Genomic DNA, 17,147 nt, shown 5'->3' with positions numbered 1-17,147 from the left:
AAACAATAATTTGCAGTAAGTACTCTTTCAGCTGTTAAATCGTTTATTCAACAGACTTTATTTACTGCTTGCTGTATGCCGGGCACCCTGCTAGGTGCTTGGGATGCAAAGATAAGATAGGATTCCTGCCTTTAAGGGGTGCATTGCTGTGGGACAAACAGACATATAACTGGATAATTACAATTGTGAGCACAGTAATTAATGTACAGAATATTTTGAGATTCCAGAAGAGAGGTACTTCTCCTATCCTAGAGGCAGGCTCCAGGAGGGGTATAACCCATATTCATGACGATCTGTAATTTAGTCGGCTAAATTGGGCATGGGAGAGAGTGTTCAGGCTTTCTGAATTAGATAACTTCGTAAGTTGGGATTAAAACACCCAATAACCCTAAAGTAAAATATATGCCAATTTGTGGCTAATGATTCATGTTGAAGAAGGAGAGGGTCTAACATAATAAAAGAAGTGAACGTAGGTTCAGGGTTGGGTTAAGGTTGCAGGTTAGGTTAAGGTTGCAGGGTTAGAGCTAGAAGTTGTAGGGTTTACTTAAAAAGTTTCTCTGCTTTTTATGTTCCTCCCTTTGTATCACAAAAAGCAAATAAGAGGAATGTGCCTAGAAGTGCAGGTTTTAATGGTCTGTGACGTGGCCTCTGTTATACTTGGGAATAACTGAAGGCACCATCACTAGACTGGATGAGGATTTAGTGCTGTCTGAGGCTAAAATTAAAAAAAAAAAACAAAACTTAATTTGCAACCACTGCCCTCATATAAAATTAAAATATGAAGAAAAACTCAAGGCTAACTAACTGCACTTGATGTTTTCTAAGTCATGGGTTTGAAGAGGTCTGCATAACATAATTTTAAACCTTTGAAGAAAAAGTTTAATCTTTACAACAAGCCCGTGATCACTTCCATTTTATAGCTGAGAGATTGGAAGCACAAAGGAGTAAAAAAAAAAAAAACCTTGCCAGAGATCATACAGCTAGTAAGTAGCAGAGCCGGGATTTGAACCCAGGTCTATTTAAATCCGGTGCCTGTAATTCACCATACCATCCTGCTGAAATAGACACCTGTGTGGACCCATTGCTCTTGAGTTGTTCTGTGACCATAAACTTACCCTGGTAGGAGTAAGCTATTAGAGACAACTGGTAAAAGAACCTAAAAAAGTGGTTGTCCAAAAAAAAAAAAAAAAGTGGTTGTACCAGGGCAAACCCAACACTGCTCCTGGAAAATACCGATTAGTGCTATCTTCAGATAATATTCAAATTTTGATATCACGGATGCCATCTATAGTGTGGATAATTCTCATGAATATTTTGCAATATAGTCATCGAGAAGATAAAACAGAATTGAAATAAATACCTAGATTTAAAGAAAGCATAAAATTTGATTAATAGAGGGAAGTAAAGAAGAGTAAATATGTGTGAAGGTAGCAATATAACAGTTAACTTTAGATGTTTGCTTTTTAAACGCCGAGTGTACATTATACTAGTTTATACAGTCTTAATATCATACTTTTTCATGTTCATATGACATGCATTGTCCATTCACCAAGACTATAATCCTTGAGACCAATTATGTATTTTTTTAATAAAAGGAATAAACATTAACATCAAAGGTCAGGAGAGGTTATCTCTAAGTCTATTCTCAAATAGCTTAATAAATTTGAGCAAATACATTATGTTATGGATGCTTAGACTGGATATATGAAACAAAATTAACATAATAAAATGAGTGATTTTAACTTTGGTCTGTTACATTTGGAAGAATTGGCTGGTGGGTTTAGAAGTGTATAAACATACCATCAGAGAGTGAAAAAAAGGGAAGTCTGTTATAACTGAATAGGGGTGTGGTCTGCTCAGGCTACAGAGGAATAGATAATAGTTTCATGAAGGGCTGATATAACCGTAGAGTCTTCAGAACTGGCTATTATAGCTAGCAGATTTTTCTTTACAGACATAATAAGTATGGCTGTTAATACCGCCAGCTTGGTGAGTTAGAGAAACACACTCTTTGCCTCTATCTAATCCTCCGGGTAACAATATACCTACAACTCCTGTAATCCTAGAGCAGTTACATGGATGCACTAAGTGGTGTGATGGGAGGGAAAGATAGCATCACAAGGATTCGTTTGATTATAACAGTAATCCACACCGAGTCAAATAAAACAGCCCAACAGTTAAAAAGGTGGTCTCTAATGAATTTGCTAATTCTAGCAGGCCCTCGCGAACATTTCCTGCTAGAGTACCCCATATCAAAACGAAGTGGCTGTGTGCTTTAATTACATGGAATAATCATTTGATTTCCAGGAAGTTGAGACCGTGCTTTGTATTTAAATAAAAAGTTCTAGACGAGCTGTGAAACTCGATCAAACCAAGAAAAAGGGTGAAACTAAATGCCTGTTCGGTGAGTCAAGGTTTCAGCTGCTCAGCAAGCCTGACGGTACGGGTTTAGGAGCCCAGAAAAGGGGTGTTTTAAAGCCGGCTGACTGGATCGTGTCACTTTCTTATAGGAAAAGCCCTGCCTTCCCAAAGATCTAGAGTGTAATGCAACCATATGTTGCCGAGGAGCTCGAATCTTGGCTGCCTTCGCCCCTCTGCACGAGCAGAAACCCCGGTTTTCAGGGGCCGTGATCTCGTCGTGTCGCTCTCACTTTTGAAGGTCTGTTAAAAAGTCTGGGGCCTCTTATCTTAACGGCTTTGGAAGTGAGTTTGGGGTGAGAAGGGGGGGGAGGCCTGTGGGTGTCTCTTTTGCCTGAGGAGCTGGAGACACTTGTGGAAAAGTCAGGCCCTTTTCGCTCGGGCGGCCGCTCGGGCGTGGGGCTGGCTTGGGTTAGACACACGCACACATACACCATAGAGCTCTGCTTTCCCGTAGCAGCTGCTGCCTCTGCCTCTGCCTCTCCCGCCTCAGCCTCTCTGCCCGGCATACACACACATTCAGATTTGCGCGCTGTTTCAATCCTTGATGACGTGTCCCCGGAGACAGCCAATAGCAAACGGGCTCTGGTCAGGACAATGGGAGGTATCGGGCCAATGAGCGAGCCCCGTGAGTTGGCGGTAGCCAATAGGAGCCGCGCTGGCTGGAGAGTAATGTTACAGAGCGGAGAGAGTGAGGAGGCTGCGTCTGGCTCCCGCTCTCACAGCCATTGCAGTACATTGAGCTCCATAGAGACAGCGCCGGGGCAAGTGAGAGCCGGACGGGCACTGGGCGACTCTGTGCCTCGCGGAGGGTGAGTCTGGGGCAGCGCCGCGGCGGGGAGAGCGCCTCCGGCAGCTCCCCAGCCCGCGCGGCGGCCGGATCCCCGCGGCCGGGAGCCGGCGGGTCAGGATCCACACAAAGGCAAATGAGGGGGGACCGTGGGGGGAACTGCGCACGGAGCGAGCCTCCCCTCGGGCGCCGGGAGCCCGGCCGCGCGCCGAAGCCCCGGCCCCCGGGCCGCCGGAGGCGCCGCGAGCCCCGAGCCCCGCGAGTTTCCACCCCCGGCGGCGTCCGCGCTGACTGGCGCAAAAAAATTTTTTTTCATTAAAAAAATTTTTTAACGTGTTTTCGGCCCCCGGGCCGAGCGTTCGGGCGGCCGGCGTGCGCGGGGGGCGGCGGGCCGCCGGGCGGGCGGGCGGCGCTTCACGGCTGCATTGGCCGCCGCAGAGACGGGCGCCGGCGGCGGGCAAGCGCGGGCGGCGGGCGCTGCGGGCGGGCGGGCGGCGGCGCGGGGCCGGGGCCGGGGGTGGCGGCGCGGGGCCGGGCCCGCCGGCCTGAGCCCGAGCCCGAGCCAGTGCCCGGGCGCGGCGGCGGCGGCGGCGGCGGCGGCGGCCCGGCGGCGGGGGGAGCGGCGCCGCGGCGCTCGCTGGAACATGGCTGACTCGGCCCGGCGCTGCTGGCTGGAGAGAAAACAAGGCGGGCGGGCGCGGGCGGGGGAGCTGGGCGCAGCAGTTCCGAGGCAACTTTTTTTTTCGTCTTCTCACAGCCCCGCGTCGCCCGTGCGGGGGCGGCGGGGCGCGCGGCCCGCGCGGAGGGAGAAGGGGAGCGGCGGGCCGGGGGCGCCTCCCGGGGCGGCCCCCCCGCGGGCGGCGGGCGGGGGGAGGGTCCGGCTGCGCGCCCCCCGCCCCTCCCCCCGGCCGTCATGGCCGAGTGTGTGCGCCAGAGCGCGGCGCGCACCCCGCCCGCCTGCGCTCGCACTCACACTCTCACACACTCACTCGCGCACACACACAGACACACACATACACACACACACACAAAGGGAAGGAGCCATATTCTCGCTCGCGCTCGCCCTCGCGGCGGCGGCGGCGCAGGCGGGGAAGACGCGCAGCGGCCATTCCGTGCGCGCCGGCCCCGGCGGCCGCGGGCGGAGCCAGCCCCCATTTCGAGCGGGGCTGCTCCCTCCGCCGAGCCGACAAAATGGGGGAGGCCGGCAGGCCTGCGCGAGCGGCGGGCGGCCGGGCGCACGTGGCGGCGCCGCGCGGGGCGGGGAGCCGGGCCCGGAGGCCGGGCCGCGTCCCGGGCGGCCTCCCCTCGCGGCCCCGCAGTGGGCGGGCGGCCCGGGGGGGGGCTGTGGCGGGAAGGTGTGCGGAGCCCTCCCCGAGCGGCGCCCCGACTTCCACGGCTCGGAAAAGAAAAATACTGCCCTGGTGGGGGCGGGGGGCAGCCCGAGCAGCGAGCAGGAGTGGCTTTTGTCCCTCACCCTTGTTTACTCGAAGAAACTTCAGACCGGACGTGTTTAGTCAGAACCGAAATGCGTCTCGGGGCCAAGCCGATAGCAAAGGAAGCTGCCTGGCGGTGGCAGCCGCGCAGATAGCGCCGCCATCCCCCAGCCCGGGCCCGAGCGGGCCTCCCGCTCCCTCCCCCCGGCAAACTTTTATGCCGAGAGTATTTACAGTGATCCCTGGGACAGCTTTAGGTGAGCCGCGGACGTGGCCCGCGATCCGGAGAGGTCTGCCCGCTTTGCCTCTCACCTATTTGTTCCTTACGTAGCGCAGAGCCGTGAATCGGCAGCGTCGCTTTTCTGACCTTTGGTTTTGTTGATTGAAAACGGGTTTTTTTTGCATTTAATTCTTTGTTTCTTTTAAATGACCGGTTGGGTGTTCACCCAGAACAGATACAGGCAGCGAAGTAACAAGCGCCGTGTGAGTATGCCACTGTGTGTCCACTTTTTGGAGATCACACTCAAGGACCGGTTTTCGCCTGGTGTAGCCTTTTCTAGGAATTGACTATCACTGCCATTTTCTCTGGTATTATGAGGGGTTAATGCCACTGCCGGGTTAAACAACCAGTGCCTTGCTTTTCATTCCCTCCCCAAGGAGTTAGAGTGCTCTTAAATGCCGTAAATTTCATTGTTAACATTACGCTTTCATTTATTTTTTAGAAAAATAATTAAGCATGGGCAAAGGAGATCCTAAGAAGCCGAGAGGCAAAATGTCATCATATGCATTCTTTGTGCAAACTTGCCGGGAGGAGCACAAGAAGAAGCACCCAGATGCTTCTGTCAACTTCTCAGAGTTTTCTAAGAAGTGCTCAGAGAGGTGGAAGGTAAGAGGGCTTAAAACAAATACTAAGGAGGTACTAAAGGGTGAAGTCCAAATTGGGATTTTTAAAAAGCCTCGGTGCAATTTGCATAATGCGAGCGGTGGTGTTGGAACAGGCTGCTAAATATTCAGCAAAGGACACTGGTTTTGTTCATTTTAATACTTAAGAGTACAACTTGTTAAAACTTCGTTGTCGAGTTAAGTTTACGAGTTATTATTTTATAGACCATGTCTGCTAAAGAGAAAGGAAAGTTTGAAGACATGGCAAAGGCGGACAAGGCCCGTTATGAAAGAGAAATGAAAACTTATATCCCTCCTAAAGGGGAGACAAAAAAGAAGTTCAAGGATCCCAATGCACCCAAGAGGCCTCCGTAAGTATCTTGCCCGTTTTTGTTTTCAAGGAGTGTTTTGCAGTAGAATCAGACAAATTTAGCAAGCCACCTTGTGGAGTCCGTAATCAAAGTTTCTTCGCTAACTCACATTGGTATGTTTAAATTTTGTAAATAAAATTCCTGTTGGATGGCAGTTTTAGTTAGAGCAGTGGAATTGGATTCTGGCCTCCTTCACCCAATATATCTCCTAAGTGTAATTTTAATTTCGATTCTTTTCTTTCCTGAGAAATACCATCAGTCTGAGAGTAATTTGCAGAATGTTCTTTTGGAACGCTAATAAATAGTGTCTGTTCAGCTAGTGGTGTCATAAGTTAGATCATTGTGTAAATTAAGTTTAATGAGGGATATTTAGCGTTTCATAATATTTATATCCTGTGAAATATGTGGTAGAAATTAGAAGCAGCTTTTATACAGCAGTACAACACAGTTGTTAGTAAACCTACAATTCTAAAATTAAATCTCTCTTTTTAGTTCGGCCTTTTTCTTGTTTTGTTCTGAGTATCGTCCAAAAATCAAAGGAGAACATCCTGGCCTATCCATTGGTGATGTTGCAAAGAAACTGGGAGAGATGTGGAATAACACTGCTGCAGATGACAAGCAGCCCTATGAGAAGAAGGCTGCTAAACTGAAGGAAAAGTACGAAAAGGTGAGTATGGATTGGCTTGGTGTAGTGATGAAAGGGTACGCCAGGTGTTAGATGAATGACTGGACTTGGTACTGCATCTTAATCTCCTATTACGATTCCTAAGAGTTTGAGGTGCAATGCAGTTTTAAGTATAACAGCTATGCAGCGTGCCGTTGGCTGTACTCTTAAGTCCCTTTCCATGTTTTAAAGAACGTAGAAGATCAGATAAATTGTTACTGTTGTTTGACAACATTATTTGACTCGGGTGGTTTTGTTATTCTCCGGTATCCAGATTTATGAAGATTTTGGTAGTCGCTTTGAGTCAAATGATTTAAGTATTTTAAGTGATGAGGCACGCAACATAAAAATAGGCTGGACCAAGTAACGTAACCTGTATTGTTCATAAACACCCTGAAACATTTATGTTTTCCCTCCCTTAGATTTAAAAAAAAAAAACAAAAACTTAGAAAGTTATGAGTTTGTGGATCTGTACAGTAAATTGATAAAATAAGAAAAAGCTGTAGCCTCTATACTTTGAGTTGAAATATTAAAAGTAAAGTTAGAGTTTAGCTTATTTAGTCATTTTGGAGAAATGTATCTATTTCTAGATGTTTCTTAACCTAATTGCATGCTCAGTGGCAAATAACTTTTTTTTTAAGACAAGATTTTCTACTATGGATTAGGGTCTGACAGTATAAACCTGTAGAATGCGTTTTTGCATTCAGAAGGTGGCAGTGTCTACCCTTTAATCAGTCTCTACATCCTAGTTTTAATAAACTGAACTTAGGATGTGGTACATGGTTGTACTTCAGTGAGGCATAATGCTAATGTCAAACCGTGTCATTCCATGAGTTACGGATTATTTACAATTATAATATTTTTACGTGTGTTTCTGAAAGTCCACAGATGTGAGTGCAGATAATGTGTTATTTTAGTGTATCTGAGTCCTTGTTTTTTCATAAAGTTTTGCCATGTTACTTTTATTTCTCTCCTTAACTGTTTTGTCTTTCCAACCACTTTCTTCCTGCCTTTATTTGGGAAGGATATTGCTGCATACCGAGCTAAAGGGAAGCCTGATGCAGCAAAAAAGGGAGTCGTCAAGGCTGAAAAAAGCAAGAAAAAGAAGGAAGAGGAGGAAGATGAGGAAGATGAAGAGGATGAGGAGGAGGAGGAGGATGAAGAGGATGAAGAGGAAGAAGAAGATGATGATGATGAATAAGTTGGTTCTAGCGCAGTTTTTTTTTTTCTTGTCTATAAAGCATTTAACCCCCCTGTACACAACTCACTCCTTTTAAAGAAAAAAATTGAAATGTAAGGCTGTGTAAGATTTGTTTTTAAACTGTACAGTGTCTTTTTTTGTATAGTTAACACACTACCGAATGTGTCTTTAGATAGCCCTGTCCTGGTGGTATTTTCAATAGCCACTAACCTTGCCTGGTACAGTATGGGGGTTGTAAATTGGCATGGAAATTTAAAGCAGGTTCTTGTTGGTGCACAGCACAAATTAGTTATATATGGGGATGGTAGTTTTTTCATCTTCAGTTGTCTCTGATGCAGCTTATACGAAATAATTGTTGTTCTGTTAACTGAATACCACTCTGTAATTGCAAAAAAAAGAAAAGTTGCAGCTGTTTTGTTGACATTCTGAATGCTTCTAAGTAAATACAATTTTTTTTATTAGTATTGTTGTCCTTTTCATAGGTCTGAAAAGTTTCTTCCTAAGGGGAAGCTAGGCTTTTGCTTTTGCCCATTTTGGATCACACGAATTACTACAGTGTTTATCTTTCGTATAGTTAGCTGATAAAAAGCTTTCGTGTACACACCCTGCATACTCATGATGAGGGTAATAAAAGTTTAATTGAGACAGTTTTCATCCATAACTGAAACTCAAATCTTGATCGGTGGATATCAGATGTCACATAGCCCAGGTTCATTTACAAAGTGAAGGTAACCAATCTACTTACAGCACGGGATTATTAGAATCAAACATTTTGAAAGTCTGTCCTTGAAGGACTAATAGAAAAGTATGTTCTGATCTTTACATGAGGACTCTACATCCTTTAACTCCCATTACCATGTAATGGCAGTTATATTTGCAGTTCCCACGTTTAAGACTGAGAATGTATCCCCAAAAGCGTGAGCTTAAAATACAAGACTGCCATACTACGTTTTTTTGTTGTTGTTGATGATTAGTCCCAACAAAGGCTCTGGAGAAAAAGTGCTGGCTGTAAATGTCTTCTCCTATTTATCTAAATGTGGATTGTTTAGGAAACTTGAGATCCTCCATTAAAGGTATTTTTAATGGGCCAACTTTTAAAATTGTATACCACATTTTAAATCGGGTATATTTTCCTATATTATGGTTTGCCCCTTTATAAATGAAGTAGACATGAGGGAGGAAGACAAGCTTTGTATTTCAGTGTGAATTACCTGATTTATTTGAATTTGATTTTTCTCTACAAAACTCAAGCTCATTCATCAGGGTCATATGTTTATCTGCTTAACAGTTTAGGGAACAATTTGGCAATTTTGTGGTTTTTGAGATTATCGTTCTCTTAAAGTGCCAGTGTTTTAAAATAGCGTTCTTGTAATTTTACACGCTTTTGTGATGGAGTGCTGTTTTGTTATATAATTTTGACTTGGATTCTTTCCATTTGCATTTGTTTTATGTAATTTCAGGAGGAATACTGAACATCTGAGTCCTGGATGATACTAATAAACTAATAATTGCAGAGGTTTTAAATATTAGTTAAATGGCTTTCACTTAAGATTTTAAGGTTTTGTTATATACATATTTTAATCTTATTCTCAGTTAATACCTCTTAGCAACATTTAAATAAGTGTAAGGGCGGGCAAAGTTTATCCCTTAAAAAATACTCACTTTACCCTTGTAAATAGGTTAATGGGCTGATAAAAGAAGATTTTTGTGAAACATTCCATGTGTTCTCATAGGCTGCTGTTTACATAAATCAGGAAAAACTAATTTTGCTTTCAGACTATTGGATTAAACAAGATAGTGTTCTAAAGCAAGGCACATGTAAATAAAAAGCACTATTCAGTGATTATAAATCTAAACTTAAGTTTTCTTAAGGAGAAAAGGAGAGGACCGCAGTAGAGGGGCTGAAAGTGTGTCAAAATTTATCAGATTTTTTAGTCAAGGGGAACAAGTAGTTATCTCTCATTTACATGGAAGTTTGCTGTAGCTGAAGAATCATTGTTTATTGCTAGTAGGTGATCCAGTTAAAATGAATTCTGCCTCAAGGAACTTCAGTGGGTGTCTTGTGACAGCTACTGTTAAGATGTTGAGAGCGGGAACAGGTTTTTTTGGGTTAACTGGATTCAGATCTTGACAGGAAGACATGGACAAAATCCCTTTTCAATCTGAAAACATACTAGCTCTGTTTACTATTTCAGCAGTATACCCTGAAACTTGGATGTTCAAAACTCAAGTAAATGGAGGTGGGAGGCATAACAGATTTTTTTTAAGTTAATGCATAGGAACTATTTTAATGTCTAGAAATAGTTACAGCACTACGGGGTATAAAGATTTTCTTAACATCAAAAGATTAAACAGTATAAACTTTAGTATTAAGTCATTTGCATTTTAAAACGATATAAAATCGGCATACTGATTAACACTTAACCAAAGTAATTGTCTCCTAAAGGTTGGGAGCTGTTGCTGGTTAGTGCCTGTAATTGTTCTCATGATCCTCCATCAGGTGTTGATACTTGCTCTGTTTTTATTAATTTTCTAGGAGTGAAATCTGAAAAAAAATCTTCTGTGTGTGCTGTGCACCACAGGGGTAAGACCTAAATGATAATGATGGAAAGTGCTTGTGTGACAGAAGCTGTTCAGATACTTCCCTCACTGCCTGGGGGATTGTAAGTACTGCTTAGACGGTAGGGTAGTATCTGGCTATGTTGAAAACTGCACTGGGAAGACAAGATGGAAATTTTTGAATGGAAAGTGTGGCCAACTCCCTTGCTTGGCATCACAAACTGTGACAGAAGTTCAAATCTAGGTCTGCTTGGTACAACAGGCCTTCTGAAAGGGCCTGAAATAGCTCTTTTTCAGTACCAGCCAGCTACTTTTTGCGAATGATGGTATCACTAAATTTGCACAAATTCAATACAGCTTAAATCAGGATTAACTACTGCTCAAGTGTGACCCATTGGCCAGTAATTAGCTTGCTTAATAAGTTGTGGTAGGTTATTTTTAAATTTTTTCATATTTGTGCTTTGTCATTTGTAAATGACTCTTGAAATGCTTTTAAAACAACGTAAAAGCCAGGAAACGGTTTGGATACTTATGCAACAAAAGATGCAAGCTGGTTCATTTCTTGTCCCCCTCATAGCAAAGACGTGAACAGCAGTGCTAACACTCGCGGGAACCTGGGAAGTTCCCTGGGTCTAAGCCAAGTTGCTCCCTGCAGTAATAAGGCAAAATGTGGCCCTGTTCTAGGAATGCTGCTATTTAACGATACACCATGGCACAGGACAAAGAATGACGAGCATAACTTAGCAAGCCACACTCCAGAATATATAGCCCCACCTTCCAGTGGGTTTCAGTCTGAAATCATATCTACCAGGAGGAAATTTAATCACTTAGGCCTCTAGGCATGTGCACTGGTTTGAACCTTCTGTCTTTATCGGTCACCTGCTGAAAAAGGAAGTGGTAATATAGATCTGGAATAAGATGAGGGATTACGATAGACCTTTAAGTTGTGGCGAGAGGTATGTGGAGACTGAAAGTAGTGGTGAGAAAATCAGTGAAAAGGGATTAAAGAGATTCTTGGAAAGTTTTATGATGTACTTTTTTTTTCTCTTTAGTCACACAATTCAAACATAAGTGACATTTCATGGTATGATAGATACCCCATGATATATTTGATCATACTTTCATTCATGTTGCTTCCTATTTTTTTGCTATTCCTGACGATACTGCAGTGGACGTCTGTGTACATTTTTGTTAGGCTTGTGTAGGTCTAGATACCTTGAAGTAGAATTGCTGAGTCAACAGATAGGTGCATTTAAAATTTTGGCAGATATTGAAAAATTGACCCCTCCCCCAAGACTATCCTTATTGTGAGACATTTTAACAATGATTTTTAAGATGTAATAAGTCAGGTTTTTAATGGCTATTTCTTTGGCTCCATGAAAGAAATGTCCATTTTTAAAAGATAAAATACGGAAATACTGCCATTTATTCAGAGCCACCCAAACACAAGAAGGTAGAATTAGAACTGAAAGACCCTTGGGTTGACTATTTAAACTACTCGAACAAATTATTTCTCTGTAAAGTTACTGCAGTAACTAAATATTCAAGTAATCCATTGTGTGAAAATGAGGAACTTCCTATTTTGGCATCTTCAATCCAGTAGCTTTATCTGGGGAGGGCTTTTTCTAGCAGAGATTGTGTGTCAATCTTTACAGAAGCTACAGCCAACGGTTTTGGAAACTAGTCAAGGATTGTGTGGGCTGGATTCTGGGCATTAGGAGATAGTTGTTTGTAAAAAAGGAATGGATACAGAGGATCGGCCTTAAATGGGATAAAATTGACCACTGCTTCACCTCCTTGCTGGAGATGGTACTTTAGGTAAAGGGCATACCCCAAACGCATTTATAACTGCAACTGTATTAATAGCCTTTAAAGTGGAATTAAACTTAGTTCCTTAGAGGTACATAGAATCTCTAGTTACAGTCTTTACCATATTTTTGTTCACTGGGTTTCAACTACGGGTCATCCTATAAAGTGTTCTGAACATAACCAGGTAAGTAAATTAAAAGTCCTAAAGCAAAAGAATTATCGGTTGAGGGTAAGAGAGTACTCGGTGTAATGCCCACAAAGGTGTGAAGGGTAAGAGCTTGCAGGCTACTCGGAGCAAGGACTCGGCAGCCTCTTCCCCACTCCCCAGCCTAAATTTCAGGGAAGCTCAGGTCTTGCTCTGCCATCTGGAGTCGGCCTGGCTGGGACTTGGGCATAGGGAGTGGGCTAGGCGCACTCAGGCTGAGAAGGACCAGACAGACTTTTGTTTGTTTTTACAAGAGGAGCAAGAGGTGCCATTGCTTTGGGGACTGACAACAGAATAAAGTATGGCACCAGTGTAGGGTCCTAGCGCATTAGAGGTAAAAGGCTCTAGGCTCTAAGGCAGTCCAGCCTATGCATTTTCACAGAGCAGTGGGCAAAGGCCCATCAAGACTCAGAGGCTCACTCGACCAAAAGCAGCATCACAATGATCCAGCGGTGCCAGGCTCACAGGAGGTGCAGAAAATTTTCGAGTTCCTTCCCCTTCTCTGTAAGGACAGTAACTAGGGGCTGGAAGGCTTCCTCCCTAGCCCTCACCTTCCTGCCTGGGTCCTCCTGCCTCGGCTACAATTGTTGATATTCGAGCAGGTCAGCACACTCCGCCATCACTGTGATTGCTCTCTGGCCTTCCTCCTTAGGTTTACTTGGACTCAGGACACTTGCTGACAAAACAAAACTAAAATACTGCCAATCATTTAGAAAGTGATAAGCTACCTGATTCTAACAGGCTGGGAAGCGCCAGAAGAATGTGTACTGCTTATGTGTCCTTAGAATTGCAGCATGAACTTCCAGAAGTGGAAGGATAGCAATACACTACAATCACTTTTGAAAAACTTGTTTACCATTATTGTGAATGAAATTTGCGTTCATTGAAAGAAAACAAATAAGCAGGGAAACAAAAACCTACAATTCTATTAGTCAGGAAAACCATTAACATACTGTGTGCTCTTCTCGTTTTATATATATAACATGATATATATATATATATATATACAGATATATATTTGATTAATATATAAGTTATATGTGTATATAGATATATAATTTTTAAATCTGAGGTGAGATTCATGTAAAAAACCATTTTAAAATTAACAATTCAATGGCATTTGGTACATTCACTGTGTTGTCCAACCACCGCCTCTAGTTCCAAACGTTTTCGTCACCCCAAAAGGAAATCCTATACCCATTAATTCTGCCCTTACCCCTTAGCCCTTGGCAACAACCGATCTGCATCATCTCCACGGATTTACCTACTATGGCTATTTCGCATAAATGGAATCATACAGTATGTGACCGTTTGCGTCTGGCTTCTTTCACTTAGCATAATGTTTTCAAGGTTCATTCGCACTGTGGTATGTATCATACTTCATCCCTTTTCATGGCTGAGTAATATTCCAGTGCACGTATATGTGTGTATATATATCTCACAATTCACTTATTCGTTCATTCATTGATGGACACTTGGCTAGTGCTGCTATGAACGTGCATGTACACGTATTTGTTTGACTCCCTATTTTCAGTTCTTTGGGGTACATATCTAGGAATGGAATTACTGGATCATATGGTAATTCTGTTTAACTTTTTGAGGGACCACAATGGCTAAGATGACCCTTCCACAGCAACTAAATCAGTTTACATTCCCTCTAGCAATGTATAAGCATTCCAATTTTCCCACAACCTCACCAGCACTTCCTATTTCCCTTTTTTTAAAAATAAAATAATAGCCATTGCAGTGGGTGGGTGTGAAGTAGTTATCTCACTGTGGTTTTGGTTTGCATTACCCTAATGACTAATGATACTGAGCCTCTTTTCATGTGCTCATTGGCCCTTTGTATACCTTTTTGGAGAGCTAATTCAAGTCCTTGGCCGATTTTTAAGTTAGGTTGTCTTTTGGTTGTATATATATGTCCGCTTTACAAAAAATGGCAATATATATACAAACACTCTACTTGAAAACTACTTTTTACTGCTAACAGTCTATCTTAAACAAAACTTTATGTCATCATATATTCTTATTCTGCTCTGCACTGAATCATTTTTACTGCCTGCATGTTATTCCACTGAATAAATGTAAAATACCATAAATTATCTAGTCGATCCCATCTTATGAGACATTTGTGTAGTTTCTGATTTTTTAATTAGTTTTATTGAAGCATAGTTGATTTACAATGTTGTAATTTCTGCTGTACAGCAAAGTGATTCAGTTATACCTATGTATACCTTCTTTTTCATATTCTTTTCCATTATGGTTTATCACAGGATATTGAAATATCATTCCCTGTGCTATACAGTAGGACCTTGTTGTTGTTTATGGATTTTTTTTTAATATTATGAACAAGGCTAAGATGACTAGACTTTCCTTATACCCATACTTCTGTGTCCATGATTATTTTGTTAGGTTATAAATATATTCCTCAAAGTGAAATGGCCAAAATTGAAGTCAGTTTCTTTTGTTTTTTTTTTTTTGCGGTACGCAGGCCTCTCACTGTTGTGGCCTCTGCCATTGCGGAGCACAGGCTCCGGACGCGCAGGCCCAGCGGCCATGGCTCATGGGCCCAGCCGCTCCGTGGCATGTGGGATCTTCCCGGACCGGGGCACGAACCCGTGTCCCCTGCATCGGCAGGCGGACTCTCAACCACTGCGCCACCAGGGAAGCCCTGAAGTCAGTTTTTGATTGAAGTGAAACGATGAATTTGGTGAATGCTACCAAGCTGCCTTCAGCAAGTTTTCATCCAAAGGTAGTAACTTTTTAAAAGGCTATTGAGACAATTTTACATATAAGGGATATGTAGGGTCATGATTTCTAAGATTCCATAAAGGTTTGAGCCTATAGCAGTGGGGGAAAATCGTGAAAGGGATAAATCTTCAAAAGAGAGCAGATGAAAAGCTTGAAAAAACTGGCGAGCCATTGGGTTGAAATGTCCATTCCCCTTTATGCTTGTTATTTTACTACTTTTCAGGTTGAAGATTAACAGAAAGAGATTCTATATACAAGTAATTGCAGCACTGCAAAAAGAGAACGTGTAGATGAATTGGAATGGGTGAAAAAACTTTGAAACTTTTGCAAAAGCATTAGAGCTTTCTTGCTTTTCACTTCATTGTATTATTGTTCTTCATAATAATCTACATGATTTGCAAAACTTATTAGTCATTTGTATCAGAATTTTTTTCTTTAAATAAGGTTAAATGTGTTTTCACATATGATTTAAGACCAAGATAGTCTACAGTTCTGGGGAGTACATGTCTTATCAAATGGTGGCCAACAGGTCAACATGAAATTGGATTAATTATAAAAAAACTTATCTTCTAGTCAGTCCCATAGGGATCTATTTCATACACTGATGAGTACTGGATTTTACACTATATAGATCAAACCTGAAAAGCAGTGTAAATTTCTCATTTTTTTTAAGGACCTAAATTTTAGAGGTCAGCATTGCAAAACTTTATGTCATGAATTTATATACACTGAGCTTTTACAGATAATTATAATGAACCATTAGAAATAATACTGATTTTATTTTTTTTAATTAGGTAAGAGATATGGTGTTATAAATAGAATACTTGAAGTTTTCTTTAAATGTTAAGGTCTTGAGGGTTTTTAAAGAATTATAGTTAAGAATCAAACTGACTTGAAAAAAACAACAACAGAGATGCAGTTTTATTATTATTGTTTTTTGCTATGTCTTCATTTTTAGGCCAAATCTTTTTCTCACCTTTAAGACCAAGGCGTCTTAGTAGGCTATTATTAATAGTAATGTTTAAAACCTCACTTAAAAAATCATAGAAACATTTCTATTCTGTTTTATTATAAATCTCTCTTTTTAAATGGGAAAATTATTAAGAAAATAAACGCTGATGTCAGAGTTTAATACATGCTTTACTTCTTTTTATTTAAATGTGTAGACCAAGAGTAAATCATATGATAAATAAGTGGACTTACCCAGGAGCCTGGGATACTGTTTGGGAGTTTGATGATGTTCCAGTCATGCTTTGGCAAGTTAGAGGACAACACCTGGGCCAAGGATGGCAGCTAGCATGGATGGCAGGGTAACTGACCCAAAGCTTCAGCAGGAGCTCCCAGGTGACTGGGTATGGAGGACCTGTTCTAGGGAACTCTGTTTACAACGGTTGACATTGCCTTATTGAGGGACCTCCTGAGCACCCAATCAAAGCACCTCCTTTGAAATGGAACAGCCTCTCTGGAGCCACATTCCAGGGAAAGGAAATCTGGAACCTTTTTTCTAGACATAGGCAGCTGGCTGTGATTTCACTGCAATAGACTTACAAGGAGTAGCTATTACTAATTTTCAGAAACACAAAGGAATTCCTAAAACTGTTATTCTTCCTCCCAAGGGTTTGGGAATATGGGTCTCCATAAAGTTTCTGGTCTCTTTAATTCCAGGGAGAAAGGCAGTTAGGTAGGTAATGGAAATTGTCAGTTGACAGTCATCTTCCTATCATCTACTCTAGATTCATTCTTTCCAAGGATCCAATTTTAGCTAAAAACATAAAATAAAACCCATCTGGTATCACTTCAGAGAGTTAAGAGGAGAGACTCTGAGAAAGATTTTTAAGGAATAAACTAGGAAAATGTATTCGTGATAAAGCTGATCAAAATTAGGTTTGAAATGTAAGTTTTCACCCAGTACAAAGAAGTCTTTCAATTTTTTTTCTAATTAATTATTTATTTATTTTTGGCTGCGTTGGGTCTTCGTTGCTGCGTGCGGGCTTCCTCTAGTTGCGGCGAGTGGGGGCTACTCTTCGTTGTGATGCGTGGACTTCTCGTTGTGGTGGCTTGTCT

At 42.3% G+C, this 17,147-nt stretch overlaps 1 protein-coding gene across 5 annotated transcripts; it reads left to right on the top strand.

The window, feature by feature from the left end:
• Positions 1–2,476: 2,476 nt before the first annotated feature.
• HMGB1 (high mobility group box 1) lies at positions 2,477–9,288 on the top strand. 5 transcript variants are annotated; one of them, XM_032611425.1, is made up of 5 exons: positions 2,477–2,659; positions 5,364–5,527; positions 5,749–5,894; positions 6,387–6,561; positions 7,583–9,288. In XM_032611425.1, exons 2-5 carry the CDS (start codon positions 5,378–5,380, stop codon positions 7,757–7,759), a joined length of 648 nt encoding a protein of 215 aa, XP_032467316.1. In that variant the 5' UTR covers positions 2,477–2,659; positions 5,364–5,377; the 3' UTR covers positions 7,760–9,288. The 5 variants fall into 5 exon arrangements, with proteins under 5 accessions (XP_032467316.1, XP_032467313.1, XP_032467317.1 ...); XM_032611422.1 differs by lacking the exon at positions 2,477–2,659 and adding an exon at positions 3,080–3,230 and having other exon boundaries at positions 7,583–9,283; XM_032611426.1 differs by lacking the exon at positions 2,477–2,659 and adding an exon at positions 3,291–3,340.
• The last annotated feature ends 7,859 nt before the right edge of the window (positions 9,289–17,147 follow it).

This window comes from Phocoena sinus, chromosome 18 (genome assembly GCF_008692025.1).
Source record: "Phocoena sinus isolate mPhoSin1 chromosome 18, mPhoSin1.pri, whole genome shotgun sequence".
Taxonomy (NCBI): domain Eukaryota; kingdom Metazoa; phylum Chordata; class Mammalia; order Artiodactyla; family Phocoenidae; genus Phocoena; species Phocoena sinus.
This window is presented reverse-complemented; position numbering and strand designations above follow the sequence as displayed.

Excerpts from the sequence above, each read along its gene's own strand:
- HMGB1 (XM_032611425.1), top strand. The coding sequence starts at position 5,378 with ATGGGCAAAGGAGATCCTAAGAAGCCGAGAGGCAAAATGTCATCATAT. Across the intron at positions 5,895-6,386 it reads AATGCACCCAAGAGGCCTCC|TTCGGCCTTTTTCTTGTTTT; the intron begins GTAAGTATCTTG and ends CTCTCTTTTTAG. Across the intron at positions 6,562-7,582 it reads TGAAGGAAAAGTACGAAAAG|GATATTGCTGCATACCGAGC; the intron begins GTGAGTATGGAT and ends TTATTTGGGAAG.